Consider the following 12,578-nt stretch of genomic DNA (forward strand, 5'->3'; position numbering starts at 1 on the left):
TTACTTTCTTTTCTCCTAAAATCCGTTTTTTCTCTCACAGATTTCCTGCAAATTCTTTCAATATTCAAAGCTTTGTTTTTCTGTTCTTCTGTTTTACCAATGATCAATAGACTCCCATCTCTAAGTGTTTTTGCAAAATAAATATCTCCAATCTTCTTTTTAAGCTCTCTTGATAATGGAATCGGACCAATCTAAATGTTGTCATCTTCTTCTTTAATTTTAAGAATTACTTTGAATTCCTCTCTTACAATCTTGCTCCGGACTACAGAGATTCCTTCGTCTGAACTGTTTTCTTCCAAAGATCTTTTACTGACTTGTGTCCGGAAACAAACTTTCATTTTCTCCTCAATCAATTCAGCTACCACCGATCTGTTGCTCTCTTCCTAAAGTCCTGCAACAGGCTTCCAGTCAGACTGTGCACTGAGAAGCTGCAAGCCCCAGCCTCCTGGGAGTTAGATGTCCGGCTACATTATGTAGCCCAGTAGAAGAGATGGTTTTATTTACATAGACCACAAGAGGATGCACATCACGGAGACTTCCACTTAGAGGCAGCGTACAGGTAGTATTCAGACTTAGTGGCCTGACCGCTTGCTGTGACTTGTGGGAAGCATGGGACATTCAAATTGCAGGTAAATATGTCATGAATAAACTTTTAGTTTCATGATTAGTTTCTAACATATACCCAGATATATGTGCTGGATCTGGATGATTATTGATGTTATTGATGTTCTGTCTTCATCGCAGCTCCAGGAAAGTTCCCCAGTAGCCTTGGGTAAATAATGTGTTCACTACACATCAGCCGGGAAACAACAAGGGACTACACAGCAAAACAGGAAGTGCCCTTGTAAATAAAATGTCACACATTTATAAAGGACATTTACATGGGCTATTCAAACTTATTTTACAGGCTATGTAAATAATGAGAGGAGAAATTCAACAACTGACTTGGCAGAAGTTTGATGAGGAGAGTCGGACGCTTTAAACTGAGTTTACTGACAGTGTGTGACTCACATACGTGCTGAGAGAAACGAGGGTCTAGTCCACTGTTAATGTCACAGATGATCACTGTTGATACTTTGATTTTATTACACTTTATGAGGATGTTTAAGACTATAAATTCTTCTTTGAATGTTTTAGTAGTTCAGCTGTGCAGCTTGAAGTTAAGATCATTCACCTTATGTACCCACACCAGCCTGCACAGTGACAACAGAGCATTGTTAGAACAGATTGTACTAAAATGTTATAACTATGTACTAGAACATTTGTTAGGTATTATTTTCTTGTTAATGACAAGATCTATTGTACACTGTTTAATGTGTAATTGGTGTCTGTGATCCTTCATGTTTCATCAGCTAACAATTATTTTGATGAACAGAAAAAGCAGAACTCTAAAGCGTGTAAGTGTTGCACCCGGACAGTTTATAATGAACACATAACAGAGTCATGCAAATATGACTGAGGAAGAACCCGGACCTGCTGCAATATAACATAATATGTAAGTTGTGTGTTAGGGGTTATGATTATTGATTGATTAATCTTGATCAATAATTATAATTACAAATCATAATTTGACAAAATCAATTTCTTAACCAAAAATCCTCATTTATGAATCGAGACCAGAGATGTTTCTGGTGTTGTAATTGCGGCTCAACGCCTTTGACAATTACAACCGTTAAATACTCCGTAATAATTAATAACTATTGCCGGAGATGTCACTGTTTAATCGACCGTTTCTGCCAAAATGTGTGGAACTTTAACCTTATCTTGACTGACAAATCACTTTTTGCACACAATGAACACAAAACGCTCTCTCTTTATCTATGTGAATATTTATTAATCTTTACCTCCTCAACATGCAAAATTCTGCATAACAAGGGTAACACATCTAACTAAGCAAAAATAAAGAAAACAGCAGTGAGTGTTGAATCAACCAGCATTTATGGCAAAATTGAGAATATGACGAATAGGTGTGGTGGTGAGTGGAAAGTGGGGGGCGCCACTCCGACTGTACTCAGTGATGTTCTGCTCATAAAACTTCCCCCAACTCCTGAGCACACAAAGAGTTATAAAACTTTTGGCAGCAAGCTAGCAAGCAGTGAGGTTGAAGACAAAAGGGAAATGGAGAATTTTACCATGAGGTTATTTTAACAGTCCAGTCTTACAACGCACCCGCGTTGACTCCCAGATGGTAAAACACGCACAAAGCTAGGAACGCGGCGGCTCCAGATATCAAAATAACACATCAAAGTTTCAATAAGTAAGGTTACATGCACATCTCATTCAGAACACATGAGATCCTAACTAGCGATTCTACACTCCAAGAGAGCGGTCAGTCCCGTCCTTTGGCCTTCTTGACGAAAAGAAAAAATAGGATCTGACCATCAGCAGTCGACTAGGGATGAAACACAATGGCGGTTCGTTTCCTCGAACTCCGTGTTTTTAGTTACGTGTTAAACTCACGTCTTCGATCGGCAAAGTGAAATTTCTGGCCTTCCTAGTCCAGAAACCTCAGTTATAAATTGGGGATATGGAGGAGCGGACTGTCCTGGATACAAAATGGCCAAAAGCATCAGGAGGCCTGGTGTCTGTGCAAGTAGTCCAATATTCAGCAACAAGTGGTCCAACATGTGTAAAACAAAAACATTTTGTTTGAAATAGGTCATAAATAGAGAGACTGTATTACATAATTGGACCCAAAGGTTAAAAGAAGCAGCTGATTGTACCGTGTCACTGTCAACCAGGAGAGAGAAATTGTTGCAAAGTCAGAGACTTGATGTAATCAGATCGGCTTCCTTTGACAGAAAACGTTTTTATCATTGTATCATAACTAAGGTCAAACTGAAATATATCTAATTGAATTTTCTGTCTATGGGACTGGAGTTGTCTGACTCTGATGCTATATTTCTGTCTGTAAATTCAATCTGTTAGTCTTGCAAAGGGCCTTTAGATGACATTTGTTGTGAATAAATAAACTGAACTGAAGTGAGTCATGCTGGGGATTCATTTCTTCTTCAGGGACATGGCAGCTGGTCACAGTTTATGAGAAGAAATAATACTTAAGAGTGAGGTGGAGGTTCACCTTCCAGCAGGACAACGATCCTAAACATGCTGCCAGAACTAGAATGGAGGGTTTAGAACAAAGCATATTCACTTGTTAGGATGACCTAGAACTAAACCTAATTAAAAATATGAGGAAAGACTTAAAATGGATCTTTACAGACATTATTCATCCAGTCTGACAAAACTTGAGCTATTAAGAAGCACAGCTAGCTGGTAGCTGGTAGAGATCAACATCAAAAATCTGGATAGAAGCAGAAGGTGTTTCTATAAAGTGTGGATGGACTCAGAGAGGATGAATAAAAATGTTCAGTACACTTCTCAGATTTTTATTTGTAAAGATCTTTGAAAACCCTGTACCATTTTCACTCCAAATAATAATTATAAAGTGATGAAGTAATTCCAAGCAAGAGCAATACATGTAATAATAAACTAACAGCTGATGAAGATTTGTGTTTTAAACTCATCTTTTCAGATTAAAACTGTCTTGTTAACATTCAAAAACCACCATGGAAACAACAATCAAGTTCATCCATATTAGATGTTAGGTTCTGACCTATGGAAACTCTTAGACTTTCTTTAGAGGCGAGCATCAAGACAGCTTCTGTTTACCGTCTCATCTCAGAGAACAGTTGTATGCATAGGTAGGCCGACAGCAAACATGCAAAAGCCTCCAAGCAACATGGAGGCAGAGTTGGAGCGTCACCTCAGAGATGAAGTGGGGGAAACAGGTTGGACCCGCTGAGTCACACTTATCTCTAACTGTGTTGGTACACTGTGGTTTTATAAGCTCCATCTGGATGTGTGCAGGTGCTCTCACCACATTAAAAAAGAACAGATCAAAAGAGAAAGTTTTAGATTATTTGTGTTTGTGAATCAAAGTCAGTGAAATGAACTCGTTCAGCTAAATGTGGACTTGGCAACACAGTGAAGCTAACTTGGTTTGTTATGACAAGCTGGACTTGGGCAGCTCCCACCTTGAGTTACTAGTAGTAGTTGCAGTGCATTATGGGACATATGCTTTGATTGATGTGAGCATTATATTGGTGGATTATTAATAATAAATGTAATAATATTATTCAACAGGCCACATATGATGGTTTGGCGAGGCGGGTTACAATATAAGAAGCTGTCCAGAAAAATTAAATCCAGTTTCACTTCAGGGGCTTTAGTGCAGTTAACGAGGTTTGGGAATAAAAACTATTTTATATTCAAAGTAATTCTTTGACCTAAAGCAAAACATTTATTCAACAGTAACTTGCAGCAAAAAGGCAGACTGAAGAAGAAGAAGAACTTAATCCTTAGAACAGATGAAGTTAAACTCCTCAGTATTATTTTTCTTTCTCCACTTATGTTCTCCTCTTGTCTCCATGGCTCCAGACATGTCACAGTCATCCATCGGTTCTAAGGCCCAGTTCTCATAGCTGACCACCTCATCACTGACCCAGAACCAGAAATCCAGAGTGCAGGCGTAGTGCAGTCCCATCCAGACATGATCAGTCGAGGCGTTCTTGGCTTTCTCCTGGACCCATCTCTGCTCATTCTTGTTGGTGATGGTGACCAGGTCATGGTAGTGATATCTGCAGTAACATAAGGCATCCTCCCAGGTTTTATTTTCTTTGATAAGGATCACTTTATTTAAATTATCTAAAAAACAATAAACACACAAACATCAGAAGATCAGCTACATTCTGACTCAAAATTTGTTCATACAGGATTTTAAAAGATAAAGAAAAACGTTTGTGTCTGATTTTAGAATATTTCTATAAATCTATTATTTTAATGAGATCCATTTTAAATAGGACGTTTCAAATGTTATAGGAAATTATTTTACAAAATAAACAATATAAAAAATAAAATCAGGCACTTTTTCTCTTTCTAGAACAACAGTTATATTTAAATATATTGTGTTATTTTAAAAGATCTTTAGTCAAAACTCACCATTATAACAGATGAAGGGTTTCTTCTGATCACAGCTGTCAGTTTTCCATCTGCCTTCATCATTAAATGCAGATGCAGCACATTGACCACTGTTGTGTTGCAGATTGTTAAGATTATTATTCCAGTGTCTGAAAGAGAAACTGCTTCCATCTGACCACCTCCAGGTGTCTCTGAACAGACCAAAGTATGGTTCCTTGTCTGCAGAGTTCATCACATTCTTCAGTTCTTCATCCTGTAGCTGCTTCAGTCCACTGATCAGGTCTGTGTGATTCTCTCTGCAGTAACTCTGAGCTTTCTGCCAGGTCTTCATCTCTCTAATCAAGTGATATTTCTGTGTTCTATTAGTTTCTGTGGAGTAAACAGATAAACTCACGTCACATTTACTTTACATTATTTTAGTGTTTAGAGAAGAATACAAAACAAACCATCTAAAGAGTTCAGTTTGAATATACATAAAAATCATTGAGAAGTAGATCAATATTCTCACCATCGTAGCAGAGGAAATATCTGTCATTCCAGTGGCAACCAGTATCTATCCATTTTAGTTCTTTATTCAGACATCCACAGTTCTCAGATTCTGGATTTCCTTTATCAGTCGGTTCTCCTGTGTTCCAGTTTGTCTCACTTTCAATGAACTCCACTCCAGGCAGAGACCAGTACCATGTTCTGGTGACATCTTTTGGATCATACAGACCAATCCAAACATCCCTCTGACCTCCTGCTGAGATGTTGAGGAGTCTCTTCATGTCTCTCATCTTAGACACTGTGGCCAGGTCAGTGTGTTTCTCTCTGCAGTACTGCTGAGCTTCAGTCCAGTTCTTGTCCTCTTTAATGTAGAGATACTCATAGAGCTGACAGTCGCTGAAACAACACTGACCTGTAAACATAAAACATGTTGATGTATTTATCATTAAATTATGATCAGTTTTAACAACATGGGACGTCTCTCTCTCTCTCTCTTCGCTATCTGTCTCTGGACCAGATTTACTAAACATTTTTGCCTCTTAAACTGGACATCGTAGGCAGAAACAGCCCAGCATCATTTACAAACATGCGCAATAAGATCAGAAGCGCAAACTAACACCGCTGTCCGGTTAACACGTTTCATGAATGTACAGAAGCCTACTGGGCTCAGCGCAAAGTTGTCAAATTCTGGGAGGAGTTGATGCAAATATGTTCATTAAACACAGGCAGTGTGAGTCACAAAAGCTGCAAATAATTGCGCTCATTGTTTGTCTGTCAGTGGTTTGCGTGTCCCAAAGGCAGCCGCAGTTTGCAACAATACTGCGCACAGATGACAGGTATGATTGCTCCTGCACCGCTGTGCTTCATCAGGTTTGGCTCCATCTCCATCAGAGCTGAGAGAGGAGACAGAAACTACAACAGAAGCAGAAAGTGAACACGGAGTGATCAGGGAGATGGGAGGAGTCATCTGTGTCTCTGTGACGTCAGAAGGAAGCTGAATGTCTCCTAGGTTGATAACTGTGTTAAATATCCATCCCAAGTGTAGATATTATCTACTGATTTATTTATTTATATTATCTTTCTGTCTTTATTTTATACATTTATGTTTTTTTTTTATTTGCCCTGCTATGCTGGTAGCTCACAAATCTGCTCTATTTTAAACTATTTTAAAAAGTGCAAATTACAGACAAATTGTACGTAATTACAGTTACTCAACTAAATATAATTCGTTACTTTCCACTCCTGCTGGCTTTAGTACATCTTTAGAACAAGTCAGAAATGTTTTCATTCGTTGCTGCACTTTCCTAGAGGCCTTTCTTTTTTATCTTTCAACGTTTCAGCGCCACCTTTACGTTTCATAGTTTCGCTGCTCCATCATCACAGCTAATGCTGACTTATTTATTGCTGCTTATGGCATCAGTGGTTAACAGGTAAAGTTCCGTGGAGGAAAGACGTGACGAGTTGGAGCCACAACACTACACATCTGTCTGCTGGATGCGAGAGAAAAACAGGAAGATTTAATTTATGTGGCACTATTAGGACGAGGATTCTCCGACTCAGTTATGAGTCTCAGAGACCTTTTGTTTTCGTAGGTTTTATGGGACCAAGTTTTCCTGATCGCCGCTGCTCTCTGTCAGCAGGTCGACCCTGTAGCGCTCGTTCATGTGTTCATAGGTCCACTCCGCGGCCACGCGCTGAGCAGAACTGCCTGATTGGAGGGAAGAGATGTAGAGAAATCCCCGGTAGTCCGGTATCCCAGCCCGCCCTTGATGGGACATTATATGTTATGAAATTCAGTTTAATAAGTGTTCTTATATAAGTTTCTGTGTGACAAGGAGAGAGGTAACTGTAGTTCATTGATCATCAATGAGTGTATTGTGACAGAAACCAGTGAGTGTAGATGTGTTTTAGATCAACTTACCCATCAGAAAGAGCAGAATCAGACTCCACTGCATCTTTGTTGTCTGATGAATTATTTTCCTCCAACAGTTCGTCTCTGTTGGATGAAGAACATATTTAAACACTTCATATCATGGTCTGAAAACCTGCAGCGCTCCATCCACTGAACAGAGAAACAATACTGGGAGAGAAGAGGAGCTCAAGACAGACATTACCAAAAATAAAAATGTTGCTATGATGTTAGAAACTGAATATATATGAATTTATAAGTAAGATGGAAACTTAACTAGATACAATGAAAGGAGACTTACATTGAATTGTTTTTTACCTTTTTGAACTGGATGTTTTTTTCTTGCTGCTCTGCTGAAAACTGTCCTCAGTCAAATGTTGATGTGTTTCAGACACAGATCTCTAAATAACTGCTACATTTGAATATTTTATCATTTGAATATTCAAAGCAAACGAGTCCCATGTTTCCCATAAAAACTATTTATGAATAATAAAGGGGAAGGAAAAAACAACATCTACCTTCTTGGATGATAAATCATGTAATTCTACTTAAACACGTGTCTAAGAAAACTGTCTTTAGCACCACTTTATGTCACTGGTCAGAATACAGCTGAACAACATGATGTATTGTCTTTATATATGTGTTAGTACTTTATACAGATCAGAATTACTGCAGGGTCAGAAAAGCATCTATAGTTAAATGTTCTGATAAATCCACATTCAGGAGCTTTAAAGATGTTTGTGACTTCTAACAGTAAACAGTTTTTATCTGATTTATTTCCTTTAAACAACTTTATTTTCCAACTTTCATTCAACCATAGTCTACATAACATCTGTTAACTTCCAGGGTTTTTCCACAGTTATAACAATACAATCATTTTTGTTTGTTTAATCTTCTAAATCCTTTCTTAGTTGTTTGGATCCTCCACCAACATCTCCACAGAACAGCAACCCAGCTTTATAAAGATTCTATTATTGGTTCTCTAATGGTTCTGGAGTGTGAGTGTATGTGGACTGTGTTTGTGTGACTTTTCCTCTGAGCTGCAGGTTTCCACCAGGGGGCGTGGCCAGGTAGGTCGCAGCGTTCACACCTGGCTGCAATTTCCTCATGTGTTCTTTGTGTTTCCTAGGATTTCCTCCTTGGAAGAACTTACTTTCCGAGGAATTATTCAGACAAATTTGCAAAAGTAATTGGTTGCATCATTCTTATTTGGATTGTTACTTGTAATGTTGTAGAGTGACTGTGTCTGTGTTATGTTTTCTGTAACGTCCTCGACGCATCGGCAGACACAAATGGATTCCTTGCAGTGTCTGGGTTTATTAACAGCTTTATCTCCATCTTCAAGCATCAAGTTCACAGCAAAAATTAAATATAACAAATACAAATTAAACTGCACAGTGGCACAGTTGCCTTGCAGCAAGAAGGTCCTGGGTTTGATTCCCAGCCGGAGATCTTTCTGCATGGACTTTGCATGTTCTCCCTGTGCATGCGTGGGTTCTCACCGGGTACTCTGGCTTCCTCCCAGAGTCCAAAGAAATGCCTGTTAGGTTAATTGGTCACTCTAAATTGCCCTTAGGTGTATGAATGAGTGTGTGCGTGGTTGTTTTTGTGTTGCCCTGTGATGGACTGGCGAACTGTCCACGATGTACCCTGCCTCCCCCCTCATAGACTGCTAGAGATAGGCACCAGCTTCCCTGCGACCCGCTATGGAAGAAGCGGTAGAAAATGACTGACTGACTGACAAGTTAAACTGCATATGTGGCACAAAACAAGGTTAACAAAGGTCAGTATAACAGAAAACAAATGAAATATTTCTTTGGCTGCATCCTCCGAAGGAACAATGTCTGTAGGTCTCAAAGGTTTGCAGTTAATTGAACAGCTTGTCCCCAAATGCTCTTCCATGTCAAGACCAAACACTGCTCTTATAACTTTCTGGATGTAAGTGTCCTTCAAAATAAAATCCATCTCAACCCTTTTGCATACAAAATAAATTCATGAAATGAATATCAGATAAATAGAATTAATAAATGAAAATCATGCCTATGATCATTTTCTGCACTTACATTTTCTATGTTTTCCATCAGGCTGCAAGACAAATTGCCCTACAGGAACACAGTTCTATTCTATTCTATTATTGGCTGGTTTGAGTTCCTTCCTCCTTCATAATAACCTACCTAGGTGTTTATCTGCTTCCATAGTTGTCATCTGTCGCCCCTGTTTCCTCAGTCGCTACCTGCCTCCCTCTTTTCAACGCTCTATTCAGGAAATCCTCTCATCCAACACAATAAAACTGCTGGCAGTGCAAGCAGCATGCTGACTGTTTGGCACAAAGAGGGCCTGATATAATTACTCTATTATTATCACATCTGGAGCTCAGTGAGTCTTCCTCGGTCTCAGCTGTCAGCAACCAGAAAGATACACTTGGCTCAGAAGATCAGTTCAGATCAAAAGGATCCAACACTGCCAGGTTCTTCTGTTTGGTGTCAAAAACTACGCTTAAAGAGGTTTTGATCTCTTAGTTGTTTTTGTAAAGTTCTACAAAGACACACAAACAACAAGGGGTGACCTTAGGCTAACAGTATTCAGGACTAATTTTGGCAGCACAAGGAGCAGATCACTGATAAATTAATCTAAACAGACAGAAGGATGTCATACGGAGTCATCAATAATAATAATAGATGATAATAATTGATTAAGATGACTTGCTGTTAACTTTGACTGTAGTTAACACTAATAGAGAGCTTTTAAATACGGAGTCATCAATAATAATCAATTAACACTTCCCCTAAGGAGGAAGCAGTAATTACTGAAGGTTTGTTCTCCAGAACCTCTCTGCCTTTAATGTGTGTGTTTATATTGTGGGATCTGAAACCCAGGCTGGTTCTGTAGATCAGTGGTTTTCTATCCTGGTCCTCGGGACTGACTGTCCAGCATGTTTTAGGTATTTCCCTGCCTTCACACACATGACCTAAATAAATGGGTGATTAACAGGCCTTGCAGAACTTGATGGCTGCTGAGGAGGTAATGCAGTGATTAGATTCAGGTGTGATGGAGCCGGGACAAATCTAAAACATGAAGGTCAGTGGGTCCTGAGGACGTGGATTAAAAACTACTGATGAAGATTACGCTCCATGACTCAGAGCAGGTACTTCTCTGTCCTGAAGGCCATTGTGTATGGAGCTAAAACAGTCTCAATAGTCACAAGACTATCACACATGCACAGAACAAGATTCCCTCATGTATTTCTGATCCACACACAAATATATCTTGATTTACAACTGCTTGTGGTCTGTGAACCTCACTTTATTTGTGTGTGGATTTTTGAGAATCCCCTGACTTGGCTCAACCCACACACGCCTTAAAAAAAAAAAAAATGATATGCAACCAATCAGATAGCCTCATTGTTTCAGCAAATCACAAGAGCGCACCCCATGTTGGTGATGATTTACTTATCAACCAATCACGTTAACCCTTTCAAACAGCAGCGGTATTGCGGTGGGACGTTCAGCCAGTTGAAACCTCAACATGGATTCTGGCAATGACAGGGGAGCGATAAGTAAAACATCTGACTTAATATGTTTAGCTACTTATCCCTTGTTATAAGAAGTTGTTTAATTAGTAGTATTAATCGATTTAATTGTGCAACTATCGACACAAGCTACCGAGCTAAGTGAGGGAGTTACTCTACCATGCTATGCTAGCGGTTCTGCTAATTGCTAATTGCTAATAATGCTAATTGAGTGAGGCTAGTATCTTTCTATTAAGTTGAATTTTTTATGAATGGACTGACTGTTTGACAGGGTCTGTCGCCCCAAGCTGAAGTAGCAGCTCGGGCCTTTGTGCAATTATTGTGCCCGGGAGCTGTCCACGGCCCCAAGCGCACCAAGAGTGAGTACAGCAGTCAGGGCTGAAGGCAGTACTCCTGGTCCGAGTAGCGATACTAGGGTGAAACAGGCCATGAGAAGGTGAAACATTCAACTTCCTATTAACTTTACTCTTTCTACATTTGCTTGTAAAGTATAAAAGGATGGCGTACTCCCTCATCTAACTTATCCTCAACCAGGTACAGTTGGGGATACGAACTCTAAAATCCCAAACTCCTTTTATTCTGGAGGGAAAGAAAAATAATTGGTTCTGCTTATCGTTTTTAAACAAGACATCAGCCTTAATCTAAATGACAGGACATGGCCGCTTTAGGTAGCAGTGCAACTAGCATGTGGGTTTACATGCCAGAGTGCTGTGGAGTTTGAAGTGTTCTACCAGCATGGTCAACTGTGTGCCTTCACTTTATTTAAGATAGCTAAGAGGCCAAGTGCAATGCTTTTCTTTGTTTAATAAAACAATAAAACAAAAAATACCTGGGGAGGGTGATCACAACTGTGAATCAATAAGAACAAGGTTGATATGCTGAATCACAATCTAATTTAACATAATTGAAATGATACTCATGTCTATCATATTCATCGATTTGTCCTTATTGATCCCTGGAACAGAAATAAATAGTGTATTGTCTACTGTATTGTTGAGATTTTTATAAATTATATTATTGAAAAAAATAGGTAAACAAAACATTTATTTGTTTTGTTTTTTCTAACAAATCTTTTGGCCTTTTCTACATCAGGCAGTTCCCGAGTATGTTTAAAACTAATCAGCCAAGAGGAAAACGTTGATTGTCTACCCCTGCCCTTTCCATTGTGAAAAGGACAGACTTTCATATTTATGTCCTTTCCGAACCTAGTCAGCTCACACCAAAGGTCTCAGAAGAGTTAGAACTAGCCTATGCTGGCTTTGGGAAGAGGATGTTAAGTGTGCCAGACAATCTAAAACATGACGAGGTAATCATATAGTATATAATATTGTACAATGGGTAACAATTAAAAATATTAATCATTTCTGGGATAGTAAATCATTGTATTATTTTTAAAGATTGTGGCTCTACTTGAGGAGGAATTTCCTAAACTTAAGACATTTCAAGGAGGTCGGATGTTTTTCAAGTCTGCAGGTACATTTTTGTCTCAGTTTCCAATTAAAAAATACAGTTAATGTTTTTCAAATTCAATACCTCATTTGTACTGATATCCAGCTTTAAATTACAGTACATTCCACTATGACACTTGTGAGGACAGAACTATGACTTGTTTGCCTGGCCAAATGTAACTTTAAATATTAATGATTGTGAAACCGCAGTGTTTTATAAGACTGTTTT

The 12,578-nt window shown here is 38.9% G+C and overlaps 1 protein-coding gene across 1 annotated transcript; it reads right to left on the reverse strand.

Annotated features, from left to right (window-relative positions):
• Positions 1 to 3,370: 3,370 nt before the first annotated feature.
• Positions 3,371 to 7,458, reverse strand: LOC124881027 (macrophage mannose receptor 1-like). The gene is made up of 4 exons (XM_047386512.1): positions 7,385 to 7,458; positions 5,486 to 5,875; positions 4,999 to 5,346; positions 3,371 to 4,704 (listed from the first exon to the last, which is right to left on the reverse strand). The coding sequence occupies exons 1-4, from the start codon at positions 7,416 to 7,418 to the stop codon at positions 4,352 to 4,354; spliced, it is 1,125 nt and encodes a 374-aa protein (XP_047242468.1). The 5' UTR covers positions 7,419 to 7,458; the 3' UTR covers positions 3,371 to 4,351.
• Positions 7,459 to 12,578: the final 5,120 nt, after the last annotated feature.

Source organism: Girardinichthys multiradiatus, chromosome 14 (genome assembly GCF_021462225.1).
Source record: "Girardinichthys multiradiatus isolate DD_20200921_A chromosome 14, DD_fGirMul_XY1, whole genome shotgun sequence".
Lineage (NCBI taxonomy): Eukaryota > Metazoa > Chordata > Actinopteri > Cyprinodontiformes > Goodeidae > Girardinichthys > Girardinichthys multiradiatus.

Coding starts and splice junctions, on each gene's coding strand:
- LOC124881027 (XM_047386512.1), bottom strand. CDS start 7,418: ATGCAGTGGAGTCTGATTCTGCTCTTTCTGATGG. Junction 5,876..7,384: donor GATTCTGCTCTTTCTGATGG/GTAAGTTGATCT, acceptor TTATGTTTACAG/GTCAGTGTTGTTTCAGCGAC. Junction 4,705..4,998: donor ACCCTTCATCTGTTATAATG/GTGAGTTTTGAC, acceptor ATTGTTTTTTAG/ATAATTTAAATAAAGTGATC.